The sequence below is a fragment of the Equus caballus genome, chromosome 3 (assembly GCF_041296265.1).
Source record: "Equus caballus isolate H_3958 breed thoroughbred chromosome 3, TB-T2T, whole genome shotgun sequence".
In the NCBI taxonomy this organism is placed as follows: Eukaryota; Metazoa; Chordata; class Mammalia; order Perissodactyla; family Equidae; genus Equus; species Equus caballus.
In genome coordinates, this window is record NC_091686.1 from 22,926,389 (window position 1) to 22,945,237 (window position 18,849).

The following is an 18,849-nucleotide window of genomic DNA, read 5'->3' on the forward strand; positions in this document are numbered from 1 at the left end:
ACATAATCCAGCTGTGTGTCTTCAGGCAGGTTATTAACATCTCTTGCTCTCAGTTTCTTTGTAGTAAAATAGGGATAATAGGAATATCTGCTCTTCAGGGGAGTTAATAAGGGCATGGCTTTTGTATCACCTGCCTGGCCTCACACAGACACAAGTTGCCTGATGTCTGAGAGTGGAGGGGCTCGGGGTGGACCTGAGCGTCTGGTATGCTCTTCAGGATCCTGTGTGAGCCGAGTGCCTTTGTTTCCCTTTCAGACCGACTCTCCAGACTTCCACACGGAAAAGGTCATTAACGCAGCCCCAGGGGCTCAGGGAGGCACTGAAGTCAGTGTGGAAGTCTATTTTGAGCCCAGCCACCTGGGTGAGACCAAGGGCCTCCTGATCCTGTCATCACTTACAGGCGGGGAGTATATCATCCCCCTCTTTGGAACAGCTCTGCCCCCCAAGCCTCAAGGTCCCTATATGATCCGAGCTGGGTACAACATAGTCATTCCCTTCAAGAATGTTTTCTACCAGCCCGTCGCCTTCTCCTACATCGTGGAGAACCCGGCCTTCTCAGTTCGTGCCCTGGACTCCGTGCGGCCCAAGAAGGTCAATAACATCACAGTCTCCTTTGAAGGAAACCCGTCAGGCAGCAAAACACCCATCACCAGCAAGCTGATTGTGGTCTGCCCTCCCGGCGAAGGCAGAGAAACAGGAATCAAGTGGGTTTATTATCTGAAGGGGATCACCCCTTAGTAGCACTCAGGGTCAGCTGCATCAACAAAAAGCCATCTCCTCAGCCTTAATATCTATATCATTCTAGCCTGGCGAAGAGTAGAGAAAATAAACAGAACTCTAAAGGTACTGTCTTATCCTCTAATTCAATTATAGAGGCACTTATTTCCATATTATATGTATTTGAAACATATATGTCATATTAAACATGGTAATACACAAAACAGCTGTATTTTACTTCGCAAGGGCGAGTCTCTGGATTTCCTTAACATGTTCCCCAAGCTCAAGTACTATGTAAGAATCCCCATTTTTAATAAGATGACTCAAGCATCACACTCATGACCTTCTATCCTACAGCACTTGGCGGTGCATGACACTGGGGCACCACAATTTCCTCTTAAAAATCCATAATGGCTTAAAGAGCCCCTAGACATGGCTCTATTTTGAAGTGATATCTCATTCTCCTTTCACATAAAAGCCAAGTAAGACAGTATTTTCAAAGCGATGAACAGATAACATCAGGGCAGTCATTGCAGGGACACGGGCTGGGGATGTTCCCTTGTCTCCGAATCCCATGTCTGTTCCCCACAGCAAGTTCTCACTGAAGGCCAGATCCTGGAGAAACGCTAATGGAGACCCCAGCCCTCCACTCCCACCCCTAGCCCTGTGCACAGCAATCTGCCTGTAGAGCAGTGATTCTCGGACCACTTGCACATCAGAATCACCTAATTATGGTCCAGAACCCTCCTCCCCAAACTCTGACTTAATTGGTCTGGGGAGGGACCCTGGGCATCATTTTTTAAAATTTGTACAGCAGAGTTGAGAACCAGTGTCACAGATCAAACACCTGCCTGGCCATTAATACTGCAGCTGAGTCAGGAACATTCTCCAGGGAGAGGACCACGTCCCAATTTGATATGCTGAAACTGCAGCCATTTTGTGTGCACGTGGAAGGTGATGTTTTAAGTCAGTGCCTTTCTTCCGAGGGAAAGCAGTACATCCAAGGAGGAGGATGATGTCTGCCTCAGCCGAGATTCTTCCCCTCGGTCCTGCAGTGTATATTAATAGGACCACCTACTGTTGGCACCACCTGTTGAAATAAAGATGGTTAAAGCCTGGCCCTGGAGTGGATTTGCTTCTCCACACACACATCTTTGCCGGAGAGTCCCCCTGCCTCCACCTCCTTCTCCCTACTCATCCCCTACAGCCTACCTGCAAGAGAGGGAGGAGGCATGAAAGAAGATGGCCATCTGGGAATGAATGGTCCAAAGGAGTGGTTCTCAAAAATGGTCCCTGGACCAGTAGCATCAGCTTCACCTGGGAATTTATTAAAAATGCAAATTCTCTGGGCCCATCCCAGACCTATTGAGTCAGAAACGCCGGAGGTGTGGCCCAGCAACCTGTGTTTCAGTGAGCTATTGGAGGTGTTTTTTAATGGAAACAGACTTTTCCACTACTTTTGTACGTCTCCCCAACCCTCAGCCCAGTACACTTTACAAACAGCTAGTACCAAATGAAGCTTTTCCTAAAGTATTTGCAGACTTAAATTTAACAAATTCAATTTTGTAACCACCAAAGACACTGCTAGTGGGCATAAAGACAAAGAACTATGACAGATTTTCCCACAGGTTAGATGAGAAAGGATGCACTAAGCAACAATCTGAGAGGAGGCGGAGATCAACAAGCACATGCTATGACCGCACATACACAGTCTGACGACACCAGTGGTTCTCAAATTTTCGGATGTACCAGAATCACTTGGAGGGTCGCTAAACCACAGATTGCGGGCCACACCCTCAGAGGGTCTGATTTAGTGGGTCTGGGTGGGCTCCAGAATTTGCACTTCTGCCAAGTTCCCGGTAATGCTGTTGCTGCTGGTCTGAGGATCACATCGTGAGCAGCACAGCTCTGAAGCCTTGAGTCTCCTCACATCAGCAGCACCTGGGAACTTGCTAGCAATGCAGGATCTCAGACCAGGCCCCAGACCCACTGAATCTGAGTCTGCATTTTAATGCCATCTCCAGGGGATTCGCGTGCACAATTGCTGTTGAGAGCGTGGCATTAAAGGCCACTAACAGAACTTGACACCCTGGAATCCACAGCCCTAACGCTCTCCTCAGAGCCCTAGAGAGGAGTCTCTGCTTACGGCCTCCCCAAAATGTCCCTCCTCCCACCCAGTCACAGGAGGCATAGCTGGGGATAGGGAAGCAATTCTTCAAAAGGGGCTCCTTTTCAACAGTTTTAAACTCAGTATGATAATGGTTGTTGGCAACTGAAGAAAAGATGGACGAAAGCTGGCTAAAAGCCAGCAGCCAGAGCATGGTGAGACTCGGAGACCCCTCTAACTGGGACAGTCAGCATTTTGATATGTTCTCTTGACGATGGAGGGCTCCCAGCCACTACCCCAGACACTGGCTGCTATAGAAACTGGCCACTTCCTAGTGTCACTGCGGGAAAAATGGTGCCTTCAGGTGGCCAGGAGCAACTCCCCCTCCCCCTTATCCCTGCTCCAGCTCCCCAAGCCACTGAGTCTAGGGCTCAAAGCCTTGCAGGCCCCCAAGCAGAGCGAGGAGGCAGTCCCTTCTCCCTGGGACCATCGCCCAGCTCAGACTTCGCCCAGCACGAACCCCCTTGCAGGATGACCTGAGATGGGGTACGTCTCTACCCTTCAGGTTGTTCTCATGCTTCCTTGGCCTCAGAAAGACAATAACAAAGTCATTTCATATTGGCAAATTTGGAACGGCAAAATAGCTCAACAGAGGGCTGAAGAGGCTTGGTGACACAAACTAGTGGAAGTTACATCTCAAAGAATGCATTCTCAACAAAGCAGACCAGAAGACTTCCTACTGGGGGTTCTTCAGAAAACATCCGGGCCACCAGGCGGCACAACTCCAGGGAGCGCTGTGCACAGAATACTACATGAATGGGACCCCCTGATGCTGCTCAACACAAAGGCCCTGGTGAGTGTAGCATCTTAAGTCTAACCAGTTCTTTGGGGAGACACGCCTTAGGTCAGAGATGACGATTTTGTGACACCATGAGGGCCTGCCACATCTCAAGAAATCCCAAGTGTGGGATTTCCCAAGCCTCTTACACCCTCAACCATGTTGTCCTGAAACTCCCACAAAATTACATTGCTGTTGGATAAACCGTTACATACAGTTCAAGATTTGGGTACAATTTCTTACAGTGTCACCAGCATCCTCTTGCTACAATATCTGCAAGTTATGTAATAACAACCAGGCATTACACAGATACAGATGAGTTACAGCTCTGAAATGATGGCGAGTGTGCAAGCAGGCGTATCAGTCATCCACTAGTCTAGAAGAGTCTGAGCATGGCAGGCCTGGCCAGGGCTGGCCACCAGGGTCGGAGGAGAAGTGAGCATGTAGATATGGCAATGGGGGCCCTTGGGCTTTATTCTCAGCACCACTGCCAGTCCACTTATGCATAAATATCCTTAGTTAGTTGGCATTTTCCAAGATATCAGAGAAAAGCAACCACTTCTTTCCAGGAACTTCTAAACTAAAGGTAGGACATTAAGTAAGAAACTGGTTTCTTAGCAACCTAGTCCAGAATGTGATTTCAGGAGAAAAAGAGTTCGTTCTGGTAAAAAATATTTCTTTACGGTTTCAATTATTAAAAACTGTATCACATTACAACCCTTGGGAAATTTAGTTTGCCTTTAAGAAAAAGTCAAACCAAACAGCAAAAGTAACAGATGGAATGTTACATAAGATACGGGTCCAGGGGAAATGAATACACACAGGAGAAACAGAGCCAAATGATTTCCATTGATTTGTGTTCATTGTTTTGCATCAACCATCGTCAAAATCCTAGACATAAACTTTGTAAGACATTTGGAAATGGCCTTACCAGTGCTACTTGGTCTCAAGGTAAGAGGAAGAAACTATTAAGCAATACATTTTCTCTTGAGATAAATCTATATTGGGGGCAGTTTTCAGATTGTTGGTGAACTCACCTTCATTCATTGGATTGTGTTGGCAAAGGTTTAAAAGCTGTGAAAATCCCATCATTAAAGGAAAGCACATTTTTCATGGATTTTTCTAGACACAGTTTCTCGGTGGCTTACTGAGTTTTGGGCTAGCTCTTGTATTTGTTTTCTGTGACTGCATAACAAATTGCCACAGACCTAGCAGCTTAAAACAGCACAAATTTCTTATCTCAGTTTCCATGGGTCAGGAGTCCAGAATAGACTGACCTAGGTTCTTGGCTCATGATCCCACAGGCTGAAATCAAGATGCCAGCCAGCTGCATCCTCATCTGGAGACTCAACTGGGGAAAAATCCACTTCCAATCTCTCTCAGTGTGTTGACATAATTCATTTCCTTGCAGCCAAATGACTGAAGTCCCCATTTTCTTGGCAACTGACAACAGGAGACCACTCTAGCAACTAGAGACCACTCTAAGGCGCTTGCCATGTGGCCCATCATAGACAGTTCACTGTTGTTACTGTTTACTCTTCAAGGCCAGCAGGAGAATCTCTCTCCCACTTCAAATCTCTTTTAACCTCTTTTAAAGCCTCACCTGATTAGGTCAGACCCACTCAGGATAATCTCCCTTTTTATCAACTCAAAGTCAACTAATTAGGGACCTTAATTACATCTGCAAAATCTCTTATGTTATATAACATAATAATTGTTAAGAGTGACAGCCTATCATATTTACAAGTCTTGTTGACACTCAAGGGGAGGGGTTTTACAGGCATGTATCCAAAGGGGTAGGAATCTCAGAGGCCATCTTAGAATTCAGCCCACCATAGCCTCTCACTCGCTGTGTCCCATAGGTTCTGATCTATGGATTGGGGATAATACTCCATTTTTAAGAATGTTGTCAGTTTTACATGTGTACTTTTCATTCATTAGAGAAAACTACCGCCACATGTTATGTTCATATTTCATACTCATCGGGCTCCACTGTGGTCTAGCCCGTGTCCCAAGTCCCTGTCCACTGTGGAAGCTTATGATAAGGAACTCTGATGCAGCTCCCCGTTACTGCATCCATAAAGTGCTTTTTAAAATTTTACCATATAACTTCAGTATCTGTTCAACCATCTAGTGTGGTTGAAAGCACTTAGAGGGGCTGCTTTATAGTGGATCCACCTGGAGACCTGCACTCAGCAGATTTGGGGCTCGCGCTCTCTGTAACCCAGCCCTCCAAGAGATCAGAGCATGGTAAACACATACCGAGTTCCAAATGATGGGGTAACAGCCACTGTTGGCACCTGAGATCCTAGGTGGTAGACAGGTAGTACTGTTTTTAATTGAGAATTTATTTTAATATGTTTTAGAAAAATATATAACTATTCAAACCCATGATTTTAGGGCATAAGCACGGCTAAAGTAGGAATTGAAGTTTTTTTGTTAGTTGATTTGAGAAAAATATCTTTAAAATAGTACAAGTGGCTAGGACATGGCGAAAATCGTGATAGTATTACTCCGATTTAGGAAACACTGGCATATTCGAAACTGGTGACGAAGTGGTGAACTAGTGAGTTCAGTAAGTATTGAATAAATTATGCCAAGTGAGTCAAAGCTCCATGAGCCCCTTCTTTCTCACCAGCGTCTACAGAAGCCCACAACTCGCCAAACCCACCACCAGCGGGCAGTCGAGGGTCTGGGATACACGCCCCACAAAACAAGTCTCAAACCACTCAGGCTACGCGGAGCGGAAAGCGGGAGTGTGAGGGGAGGAGGTGGGGCCTGGCGGGGGCGTGGCCAATCCACCTGAGGCCGGCGTGCGGGGGCGCGGCTGGCGAGGGGCGGGTCCTCGCGGCGGAAGGCGGAAGCTGCTGCAGCGTCACGTGACCTGAGTAACATGGCCGCTGCTCCTTAAGCACGGCGGGTGCTGGGCGGGAGCGGGTCGCGTGAGCCGTTAGGCGGCTTGGGGCAGGCGTGCGGTGACGGAGTCCGGGTCCGGGTTCCGAGGCGGCGCGCGGCGGCGGAGCGAGCCAGTCGGGCCCGGAGTGGCGTGGTCCATGAGCCGGCGCCGGAGGAAGCGCAGAGCCGCAGACTCCCCTGGCCCCAGCGCGGCCCGGGCAGCTGCGGGCTGAGGAGTCGCGGGGCTCCGGTGGGCGCCCCGAGCTGCCACCATGAACCCCGAGAAAGACTTCGCGCCGCTCACGCCCAACATCGTGCGCGCCCTCAATGACAAGCTCTACGAAAAGCGGAAGGTGGCAGCGCTGGAGATTGAGAAGTAAGAGCCGCCGTCACCCGGGGTTGGGCTTGGGGAGCAGAGCTGGGACCCCGCCCTGGCTATGCGAGGGTCCTCCACCCCGGGGGAACTCCTCACGCCTTTCCAGACAGTGTTGCTTCTCCAGGTTTCAGGCCCTTAGCGCAACGCTTGAGAGCAAGAGATTGGGAGTCCCAGCTTTGCTTCTAACTGACCGTGTGCCTTGGGCCAATTTCTTTAACCTCCTGGTGCTCCAAAGGGTTGCTGTGAGAATGAAGTGACATAATGTGTGTATAGTGTAGGGCTGCCGTGAGAATAAAGCGACATAATGCATGTTTAGCCCTTAACACAGTGCCTGGCACATGCTGCGTCCTCGTTGTGGTCTCCATCAAAAGTAGCAAATCAGAGAGTGGACTCTGATGGAAGGGAAGTGGACAGCTTGAGAATTTGCTAATGTTGTTGACCTGCCTCACTTCTTGCCCCAGCTTCTGAGAGGTGAAAGGGACTGTTAGGTGACCCAGTGGAGAAATCAGATTTGAAACCTCAAGATCTCAAGGCTCAGAGGACTGTTTGTTTTATCTCTGTCATATCACCCTTCCCTGCAAGTGGAAGTAGGAATAATTTGACCTTTCTTGCTTCCTCGGTCTTATTACATGTATGTCTAACTAAGATCTGACATTTTGCTTTACTTCACGATGTACAAAAGAGGGTGTTTAAGAGCCAGCCCTGATGGCCTAGCAGTTAAAGTTTGGCGCAGTCTGCTTGGCAGCTGGGGTTCAGTTCCCAGGCGTGGAACCACACTGTTCGTTTGTTAGTAGCCATGCTGTGGTGGTGGCTCACACAGCAGAACTAGAAGGATTTACAACTAAGATATACAACTGTGTACTGGGGCTTTGGGGAGAAAAAAAGAGAGAGAGAGGAAGATTGGCAACAGATGTTAGCGCAGGGTGAATCTGTCCCAGCAAAAAAAAAAAAAAAAAAAAGATGTTTAACTAGGAATGTTTTATTAAGATTTTCCTACTATTATTTTACATTTGATTTTTTCCAGTCACATCTTTGTGATAAAGTCATGTGTGATAAAATCATGTGGGTAATTTCAGAAGAGTGGAAAGAAGCAGGCTGTGAAAATGGAAGAATGCCAGTCTGGGAGTCAGGAAGTATGAGTTGTAGTTCTGCTTTGTCCAATAGGGTAGCCACTGGCCATGCATGGCTGTTTACATTTAAATTATTAAAGATAAAATAAAAATTTAAAATCCAGTTCCTCAGTCGCACTACTCGTATTTCAGATGTTCAATAGCCACATCTGGCTACTATAATGGACAGTGCAGATTTTAGAACATTTCCATCACTGTAGAATGTTCTGTTTGACAACTCTAATGTAGTCCATGGTGTGACACTCATTCTTTGACGCTGGGCAAATTCCTTTCTTCAGGGTTTCTTAACCTCAGCACTGTTGACATTTTGGGACAGATAATTCTTGGTTGTGGTGGGCTGTCCTGTGCATTGTAGGGTTTTTAGCAGCATCCTTGGTCTGTATCCACTAGATACTAGTAGCATTCCATCAGTTCTAACAACCAAAACTGTCTTCAGACGTTGTCAAACGTCCTCTGGGGAGCGCAAAATCAGCGTATCGAGAACCACTGCCTTAACTGCTTCGGGTTTTAGTTTTCTCCTCAACTGAGGGGTTGACTGAACTTTGCTAGGAGGACCCTCGCGTTCAGCTCTAACATTCAATACGTCCAAAACCATCTAGCTTCTCTCATCAAGCACTACTTTCTTGACTGCTTTCTTTTGATACTGCTGCTTTTTTATACCCTGGCTCTCACTAATGCTGGCAAGTCTTACTGATGGGCATCACTGTACGGTGTAGGAGACCCAGAGCTGATGTACAGATGTGGCTCCATGTCCGTGGGTTTTACTGGCTTTGAAGCTACATTGACACCCAGTTTTGTCCATCCCCCACTCTGTTTCTCAGTAATGTCTGGTTTTATCATAGCTTGAGTCATCTGTTGAGTCCTTTAACAGAGGTATTCATCTCAGCATTATTGCTGCCTCCAGCACCACCTGTGTAAGTGCTCTCACTCTGCAGGCTGTTCTGTAAGGGTTGGTTTTCAATGAGATTCGTTTTGTATTCAACATGCCCTTGGTTTGTGAAAGTCAGAGAAACCCCCTGGGACCTTAACTGAACTATGAATTCCTTAAGAGCAGAGACCCTGTTTTATGTATCCTCAGCACTTAGCACAGTGCCTGCCAGCATTTGACAGTTGGTGTCTAAATGAATGAATGACCATACATTTTCGAGGGAAAATAACATTGCAGTCTAAGAACTCTGCTACTCAAAAGTGTAGCCCACAGACCAGCAGCATCAGGATCACCCAGTAGCTTGTTAGAAAGAAATTCTCCAGCCTCACTGCAGACCTATGGATCAGAATCTGCATTTTAACAAGATGCCTAGGTGATTTGTGTGTACCTTAAAGTTTGAGAAGTGTTGGCCTGAAGGACCCTACAGTTTCTAGCCTTCTTCAGCCATATTTGGAATGAGGAGTGCCCAGTTTGATATGTTCCTCAGAGTATGTGTTTCACAAATTGTTCAGGGACAAATAGTGACTTAGTCATCTGTGCTTCACCAGAGAGCTTTCTGGTGTCTCTGCATATAGGGACCTAATCCTGTTGGATCAGGGCCACACCCTTCTGACCTCATTTAACCTTAATTACTTCCTTAGAGGCCCTGTCTCCTGTAAAAAAACAAAACTGAATACATCTTAAAGGTCTTATTGGCCTTATTGAACAATTCATGAATCAGGCAGCATCCGAAGAGAAATAGAAAGAGGCTCCAAAAAAGTGTACAAAATGAAAGACTTTTTTATGCAGAAAGCAGGTGGGAGAAGGAAGGTATTAGCAAAGAGTAGATTGTTTCGAACAAGGTCACCTTCCTTTGGGGGGGTGGCAAGGTTCTCTCAGGCAGACTACCTCACTAGGTAATTCCTGACCAGGTAATTCCAGATTGACTGGTTTAAGATTCTACTCCTGGGAGAGGCTGAAACTGTAATTAAGACACATATTAAGTCTCGGTTTAGTGACATGGGCTGAGCACAAGTAACTCCATTTTGGGCCTGTTGTCTCTTTTTTTAACACTTCAAGTATAGTGACAGTGGGGTTTGGGACTTCACCATATGAATTTGCTGGGAGGACACAATTCAGTCCATTACAGTGATCATAATAAAAAAAACTGATCATGTGTAAAGTGCTGTCTGCCCGATTTGGGGGAGGAGGGCAGTGAAACCTCCCTTGGGCCATTGTGTGCCCCTCATCTCATATACTTTCCATGGCTGCCCTATGAACCAGGTAGTGTTACCCCACTTCACAGATGAGGAGCCAGAAGCTCCTTGAGGTTACATAATCTTCCCAAGCTTTCACTGCTAGAGCTGGATAAAAACCCAGGTTCTTCTGTCTCAAAAGGCTTCTTCCCTACCCAAAAGGGGGACATATATTTAATAAAAGAAATTTCGTACTTGAACATCTCCATGGTGGTTTTAACTGCCACTTTCAGTTTTCCAGAGCCCATCTGTTCAGGTGACAGAGCCAGTACTGCAAATGGTGTTCCAATGAGGGATTAAAATTCCTAATAAGAGGAGGGTGTTTTATCTTGATGACAGGCCTCTCAGACTCTAAAAATGCAGAGAGTTGGATGCTTGGCTCAACTGGAGGACCTGTGGCCTCTAGAATCTCAAGACCAGGCTGTGTCGAGTGACTAGGATCTCATGGCTAAATGTGGGAGCCTGTGTGTACAGTCCTGGAGGGCTTTTTCCCCCACAGCCTCACTCCAACATGTCCCCACAATTTTCTAAGAGATATGGCACTTTAGGCTAAAATTTTAGAATGGGTGTTTCAGGTTCCGTGGGCTCTCAATTTCAGGGGCTGTAGTCACTGATCAGACCTGATGAAAAGGTTGGTAAGACCCCAGGCTCTGCTCGCCAGGAGAATCTAGTGGGGGGAGAAATGCCAACAGGCAGTCTGATAAATGTGGTCGATGCTCGCTCTGCCGGGGGTAATGTGCCCCACAGCGGGCACCACGGTAGCAGAGCCTCACACTGCAGCTGGCAAAGACAGTGCACTTCATGGTAACCAGTGCTGGGCTCAGTGCCAAGTTTCCAGTGTTCCTATACTTTGAGTCCCAAAAGTCAGAAAACGTGGGTACCCAAGCCACGCCCGCTGAGAACACCAAATCCCAAGGGAGGGCTTCTTGGATTTGAGCTCCTGGATACAATGATGCGGCACATAATGACCTTTCCATCAACAACAGACCACATATATGACAGTGGTCCCATAAGGTTAGTATCATATAGCTGAGGTGTGTAGTAGCCTATGCCATCTAGGTTGTGTAAATACACTCTGTGATGGTCCCACAACGACAAAATCGCCTAATGACACATTTCTCAGAATGTATCCCTTTCCTTAAGGGAGGCATGATGGTAATGCGTCCTTGCCTGCTAGGGAAATCCAGGTGGGAGGGAGCAGGGATCCCTGGCACTCTGTGAACTGTTGCATTTGACCTGGCTCTTTGGAGCCTGCCACCTCTGTGAGGAGACACTTTATTAACAAGTGGCTTACAGCGATTTTTGGAGTTTGGGTCAGAATTCCACCCAGCTCTGCTCTTTATTAGCAGTGAGACCCTCAGCAAATTGCTTGATCCAGGGGTCACAGACTGGCAGCCAGGGTCTCTGTCCTGCCAGAAGACCCATTTGGGTTGGCCTGGATTGCAGGATATCTTAAGTTGAGAAATTTTGCAGTGAAATTCGGGTTTCTGGCTTCTGTTAAGGAATTGGAAGGTGTGGCTCTGTGGGGCCCACATTCCCACAGAGCAGATCAGGGACGACCTGGGGGCCTCCCCCGTCCCACAGGCCAGGACATGGGCTCCCCAGTTTGTCTCCTGTGTTGGCATGTTCCCCACAGCCTGTCTTACCTCCCGTGGCGTTCTCACTTATACCTCCAGCCTGGCCCCCATAAGCATCTGAGTTTAACACCTCTGGTTTAACCTCTCTGCCTCGGTTTCCTCATCTTAAAAATAAATGCACCTTGAAAACATCACACTAGGTGAAAGAAGCCAGTTACAGAAGGCCTTGTATGGTATGATTTCATTTGTATGAAATATCTAGAATGGGCGAATCCATAGAGACAGAAAGTAAACTAGTGACTGCTTAGGGATTAGGGGAGACAGTTGGGCTACAGTTGGGAGTGACTACTAATGGGTACAGGGTTTCTTTTTAGGATGATAAAAATGTTCTAGAGGCCGGCCCCATGGCCGAGTGGTTAAGTTCGCGTGCTCCGCTTTGGCAGTTCAGGGTTTCGCTGGTTGGGATCTTGGGCGCGGACATGGCACCGCTTGTCAGGCCGTGCTGAGGTGGCATCCCACATGCCACAACCAGAGGCACTCACAACTAGAATATACAACTATGTACTGGGGGGCTTTGGGGAGAAGGAAAAAAAAAAGAAGATTGGCAACAGATCTTAGCGCACGTGCCAATCTTTAAGAAAAAATGTTCTAAAATTGGTTGTGGTGTTGATTGCACAACTTAGTGAACCTACTAAAAACCACTAAATTGCATGTATTAAAAGAATGAATTTATGGTGTGTGAATTATATCTCAATTTAAAAATACAAGAATGCCTGTAGTGGTTGGTAACAGTGTAAGAAAAGCACTCATTAAGTGGTCACAGTTATTGTCACCTGAGATCCAAACGTGCCTCCTGCTGTCTCTGACCCGTTTTCTCCTTTAGAGTTTCTCCACTGATTGTGTCCAGTGGATGCACAGGATATTTTGTCAGTTAACCCTTAGGCCTTATCACAAGGTCTTTGGCCCTTCTTCAGAGGCACATGTTCCACTTTTCCCGTTCAGTTACTGGAGACTCATGAGCAAGTAGAAACCAAATTACTTAAATGCTCAGCAAAGCAGATGGAGATGTTTACCCAGATTCTCTGTGGGAAATTGCTGCCCGGATATGCCGTCTGAGGACAGCATGTTACATAGAGAACTGGGACGGATAATTGGACTTGCCAGGGAAAAAAAAGGCAGCAGCCCAAGTCCACGCTGAAAGTTTTACAACACAGGAATAAACGCAGCTCTGCATTTATCTTTCTGTCCTTTTTGGAGCCAGGAGCATTGCAGATTCTCAGTCAACATTTGGTGAGTGAACATGATCTTGTGTGGTGTATGTAAGATCACAGATTGTCTCTCTGATTCTGACTTTGCACTAATACTGTTAGATGAGCTTGTGCAATGCAGAGCACATTGCATATATTATTTAATTCTCTAAAAATGTTGTAAGTCATTGAAATGATTAGCCCCACCTTACGGCCAAGGATATCTCCTCTGAAGACGTGGGAATATGAGTACAGTGGCTGAAACCTCTGCCACCTCCTGGCTGGGACATTTGGACATCACCCTATGAAATGGGATTGGGGTTAAATGAAATAATAAATGTAAAGTGCCTGGCACCCAGGAGGCATCCAGCAGGTGGTAGCTGTGATATTTGAGGAGGGGGATAGTATAACATAATGGATAAGATTTTAGACCTTAGAGTCAGAAAAACCTAGGTTTGATTTCGGCACATGCATCTATAAGTTATGTGACCTTGTGTGTTTCTTAACATCTACGAGCCTCAGTTTCCCCATCCGTAAAATGGGTATTATTATAGCTAATTTGGTTGGTTGTTTTCAGGTTTAGATCAGATAATGTGTGTGAAGCATGCAGCGCATTTCATGGCACAGTAATTGCTCAGCAAATGGTTACTTACTTCCTGCTTACACAGTAGAAAACCAGTTCTAGAGTTCCATTTCAAAACATCTCAAGTACACAGCTCATCTGTGCTCCCTGTGTGGTGGAGGCATGCTTCGGGGATGTCTGACCACTGAACGGTGTGGGGAAATGTATGCAGAAAGCTGCATTTCACTCGGGACCGCAGTTCTGCAGGAGGGGTGTGCCCTCCGTAACTGGGTGTGTTCACTTTGCAGTTGATGTAGTTTAAGAGAATGGAGAGAGGAACTGGTGTAGGGGTGAAAAGGCATGGGCTTGGGGGTGAGTCAGGGGCTCAGGTCCTCTGTGACCTTGGGAAAGGGGCTTGGTTTCCCTGAGGCTCTATTTCAAATCTAGAAGATGAGACAATAATAGCTACAGAAGAGGTTGTTCCGAGGAATAGCTGAAGTACTAAGCGTGGAGTGTGCGCTTAGGAAGTGCTGGGCTCACGAGTCCTGGCACGGCCTGTGATTATCATTGTGCTGTGTTACAGAAGGGTCCAGTGAGGGGCTGTGCTGTGTTGCTGAGACAGTGCCCCCAGGGTGCCCCCCTCTTTTGGCTGGTGACAGTTCCAAACGCATCCTACCCTGTCTGTGGCTCCTCCCATTATTGAGGGGGTAGTCGGTGTGGCACTTTGTGATGTTGGGAGCGGTGTCACAAGCTTGGAGTTGGCCAGCATTGGGGTTTGTGCCTTCTGGGGAATGGGGTTTCTCCCATCCTGTGACACCTCTGACCAGTTGAGAATGGAGGCTCTGGGCAACCTCTGGAGGACACTTCGTCAGCCATGGTTTTCAGCACTTTTTAGAGGAAACTAAGCAGAAGCAGGTTCTCTTCCCTAGTACGTAGAACAGTAATGATGCCTGTGACCTCTACATCAGTGAAGGTCCCAGAGATTTGTGATCATGAGAGTTTCTGGGCCACATATTAACTTCAAAACTAGTTCAGTTTCAGATCTCCCACCTGTAGCTTACTACCTGTAGATGAAAGGGAAGACAGTGTGGTCCTTTGAAGAGAGACTAGGCTGGAACTGGGGGTGCCTGGATTTTTAACTTCACTTACTCTGCCTCCCTTTGTAGTTGCGTTTTTGTCTCTGCACGTCCCCTGTGAAGTAGAGAGGCCAAGTCCTGTTGACGGGGGCTATTTTGGAGCCCCTGGAGAGAGGTTAGAGCTCTCCGTCACCCCTCCGCAGGTGCCCTGGGCTCTTCTCAGTGTGCATTTTAGGATCCCAGGAATGGTGCCCTTTGCGCTACTAACTTGAATTACAACACTAAGGGCTTAGGACTGTGTGAATGTAATACTGATTAATCTAACAGGTTAGGTTTGGATTAGCAAACCACCCCTGTCACCGATAGAGCAGCACCAGGCTTCACTCGGGTTTGCCCTGCAATTTGTGCGGTCCTTCGGCCCTGCCCGCCTTCACACATCCAATCCCCAGGCAGATGTTGACCGATTCCCCACTTATTGTATGCAGAGCACTAGGCTCAGAGACCGGGCTGGCACTAGAGATGCAGAGAATTGTGGCACCAGTCTGTCCTCAAGGACCGCATCAAGGTGCTATGGACATAGAACTGTACACATGACAAGGAGCCGGTGACGTTCATCAGTGCGTTGCTGAGTACAGAATGTGGGTCCTTGAAGCCTTCAGTGTTCAGGGGAGGAGTGATCCCTTCCTGGGATGACCAGGAAAAGCGGGGGGTTGGATTGGAGCTGCCCTTTGAAGGCAGGATAGGATGTGGAGCATTTGCTTTCCTGGAGAGTGGGGCAGACAGGAAGTGTGGAAGGAGTGGAGTGAGCAGCGCCCAGTAAGAAGGCCTGTCTGGCTGGAATGGGAAGGTATGCTGGGCACCCAGGCAGGAAGATTGGAGAGATCAGCCTGGCCCTGCTTTGGCCACCCCAAGTGCCAAGGTAAGGAGTGTGGGCTTGATTCGTGGCACAGCTCTTGCTGCTGTGTCCCAGAGGTTGACCCACAGGGCCAGGCCCAGGGCTGTCCAATCTGATGTTCTCATGGTTTCCAGAGCCTGGGGGTTCCGGGGCCTCAGGACTTGAATGGGCCATCATTTTTGTAGTGGCCTGGGGTGCCCTGAGTTGAGCCCTGGTAGGATTTGGGATGGGGTAGGCCTTCCAGCTGGCGTAGAGCAAATGAGAAAGGTGCTGCTGGGCCTGCAAAGTCAGGGGAGTGCTGAACACAAGTGTCCTTTTTGCCTATCTCCCTTCAGGAGACCCTGCTACTTTTGCAGCTGTTACCCCGACATTAGAGCCCCATTCCTCAGGCTCTCTCACCATTCAGTCTCTGTGAGCCTTTGTGGTCTTCAGAGCCCCCAACACGCCATTCAAATCCATACCGCCCACCACTGCAGGTTTCTCTGCATGGTCCTTACTGGTGCCAGAATTAAAGAACGGTTCCTTTGCCATGCACATGACTGGGAGCAGCTTCTCCAGCCCTGTCGCCTGCCTCTCCTCTACCTGTGTCCTTTGCTCTGCCAAACCAAGTGCCTCTCCTTCCCCTGAGCCTTTGTTCATGCTTTTCCCTCTGGGCTGCCTCATCCTGAGCAGCTCCAGAACAGACACCTACTCACCCTTCAGATCCCCTCTCAAACGCTGACCCTCGTGAAGCCGCTCCTGATTGCCTCCCTGCCAAAGATGCTAGTCGTGCTCTTTCTTGCCTGTCCCCTCCTCGCCTTGCGCTCTTCTCACCAGGTTTTTTTCTCTGCTTTGCGCGAAAATGCTTGTGTACTCTTATTTCCTCTCTGCCTAACCCCAGCAGGCAGCCTCTCAGGGGCAGGGAATGCTTCCTGTATGCTGGCTCTAGGACGGGGAAGAGTGCCCTTTCCAGTTGCTCAGGGCTGTTTGTGACCTGAAACAAGGAGACGGGAGAGGAGGTGGTTGCAGGATGGCCTGTGCTGCTGGTAGGGCTGGATCTTCTTTGGATTCCCTGCCAAAGGCTCATGGATGTCCTCGCTCCCACTGCTGCTCTAACTTGTACCAAGCAGACACATGGCCTGGCTTCCCCAGGAGTGCTGTCAGCAGCCGGAGTCCCCAGGCAGGCTGTCTGCGCACGAGCTGGAGGCATGGCTGCTTTCCACAGCTTTGGTGATCCCCTCAAGAACAAGTAGGCACAGGTTCTAGATCTTTGTGAAGTTTAAGAAACTGAGTATTTTTCATCAAAGATATTTAAAACTCAAGCTAGAAACAAATCATTTTCAGTTGTCAGACTGTATTCACAAATTCTTTAGGCAATGTGAAATCTCAAATCCAATCTCTTAGGATTAAAAAAAGTTTGTGGCTGCATTGGCCGGGAATCGAACCCGGGCCTCCCGCGTGGCAGGCGAGAATTCTACCACTGAACCACCAATGCTCCAGCTGTCAGCAGCTGTGTGAGCACCTCCTTTTAACCCAGTCCTGAGCCTCCTTGTATATATGCTGATTCACAAAGTATAAGGCCAGGCTCTGATGCTGCCACATCAGCACAGCTGCAAGAACAGAAAGCTTAGACTCCAGAGCAGGAGGGAGAAGGGAGGAGGCAGAAGGTGTGTGTGAAGTTGATTTGCCTGCAGACCTCAGGAGAAAAACTAGAGCTCAAGTCCTTCCTGCTCAGTAGCAAAAAGTACATTGAGACTTTGTTCTAAGGTTTCACCCCAGCTTCCTGCTGGAGACAGGCCAAGGCTGAGGGGTGCAGCAGGGGTCCCCTCACTGGCAAAGGGCATGAAGAAGGCCTTGTTCCCAACAGCCAGTGGTGCCAGAACCCAGCTGCCGTTCATGCGCTCACTAAGCAGGAAAATGGGATTAGAGACTCCCAGCACCCTCAGCAGCTGGGGCCGGGATTGGTTGAGGAGACTGGCTCCTCCAGCAGATCTCTGTGTGAGGAAACCTGCCAGGAAAAGGCAAAAGGACAGCGCTGCATTGGCCGGGAATCGAACCCGGGCCTCCCGCGTGGCAGGCGAGAATTCTACCACTGAACCACCAATGCTCCAGCTGTTCCATGACACATCTGCAGGGCTTTTCTCAAGGGGCTGTGTCTGTGACTACTCAGAGAGAGCTCTGGCAGATCACTGGACCTCACCTGGCTGGTTTGTCCAGTTTGGGAAACCAGATGGGTTTATATAGAACCATCTTTGCTGGGCTTTATTATGCCATTTTGGGAGTGGGGGCCTATGGAACTGGCATCGAGCTTCCACCCAGAGGCCCTTGGTTCATCCATAGCCCTCAGCCCCCTGCGGTGAGCTTGATGGAATCTCACGCTATAAAGATCAAAGAAGCACCTCACAGGCCATTTGTGCAGCCCCTTCCTGGAATACCCATCTTTGCTCCCACCTCCGCCAGCACAGGAGCCAGGCCTGTGTTGCTCATCTGTGCACGCAGTGCCTGGCACAGAATAGGTGCCCCATATGGCTTGCTCTCTTAAATCTTTATCAAACCCTGTCTACCCCCCATGGAACAACTGTTTTGCAAGAGTGGTCATTGTCTCATAGCACAGCACATTTATTTTTGAACAGCTCTAATTACTACCAGGTTCCTGATACTGAGCTGGAACCACATAGACTAATTGATACCTTTTGGACTTGACCATCCTTAAAATTCTTTAAGCCAACTTGAGACCCTCATTTATACAACAGGTGAGCAGTGTACCTGCCATAATGGAGACAAAGCGATTAAACAGTGAGTCCAGGCAGCTGCTTTGAAAAGCCCGTAATCTGTAGACCGCCCTTATCACAGCTTCAACCGCTACACTGGTACCTGTTCCCATGCCTGGATGCTGGGACAGTCTCCCCCTCCTCATCCATCTCACAGCTTCTTAAGACAGTCTTTCACCAGGCTCTTCAAAACCATAAGATGCCTCCCTGTTACCCATGATATGAGATCCACTCTCCCAAATCTGAGATGCCGTAATGGCCGTAGCCCACCCGTCCTGGTTGATCTCCCACCGCCACTGTTCTCAGGGCCCCAGACTAGTTTGGCTAGTTCCTCCTTCTTGCGTTTGCCCACACATTTCCTGCTGCCTGGAATGCCTGTTTCTGTCTCCCTCCCTGCCTCCTTCAGGGTCCAGCTCAAATCCCACTTCCAGGAAGACGTCCCTGATGCTCAGGCTGCAGCTCCCCATCAGCTATCTGGGTCACTCCTATGGGTCACATATTTTCCTATGTGAGGCT

General features: G+C 48.3%; 2 protein-coding genes and 2 non-coding genes across 8 annotated transcripts in view; 2 read left to right on the forward strand and 2 right to left on the reverse strand.

The window, feature by feature from the left end:
- HYDIN (HYDIN axonemal central pair apparatus protein) overlaps positions 1 to 1,835 on the forward strand; it is a 335,806-nt gene extending 333,971 nt beyond the window's left edge. For all 3 annotated transcript variants that reach the window (XM_023637294.2, XM_023637295.2, XM_023637296.2), the window contains one exon: positions 256 to 1,835. In XM_023637294.2, the coding sequence (XP_023493062.2) occupies positions 256 to 738 (483 nt within the window). In that variant the 3' untranslated portion in view covers positions 739 to 1,835. The remainder of the gene's footprint in view (positions 1 to 255) is intronic.
- A 4,650-nt stretch (positions 1,836 to 6,485) lies between these two features.
- VAC14 (VAC14 component of PIKFYVE complex) overlaps positions 6,486 to 18,849 on the forward strand; it is a 104,398-nt gene continuing 92,034 nt past the window's right edge. Inside the window, exon 1 of one of the 3 annotated variants that reach the window (XM_001500754.6) lies at positions 6,486 to 6,933. In XM_001500754.6, coding sequence (XP_001500804.1) covers positions 6,830 to 6,933 — 104 coding nt within the window. In that variant the 5' untranslated portion in view covers positions 6,486 to 6,829. The remainder of the gene's footprint in view (positions 6,934 to 18,849) is intronic. The other 2 variants (XM_070262027.1, XM_070262026.1) reach the window with 2 other exon arrangements.
- Positions 16,987 to 17,057, reverse strand: TRNAG-GCC (transfer RNA glycine (anticodon GCC)). Its single transcript has one exon. It is a non-coding gene; the product is annotated as a tRNA-Gly (tRNA).
- Positions 17,599 to 17,669, reverse strand: TRNAG-GCC (transfer RNA glycine (anticodon GCC)). The gene has a single exon. It is a non-coding gene; the product is annotated as a tRNA-Gly (tRNA).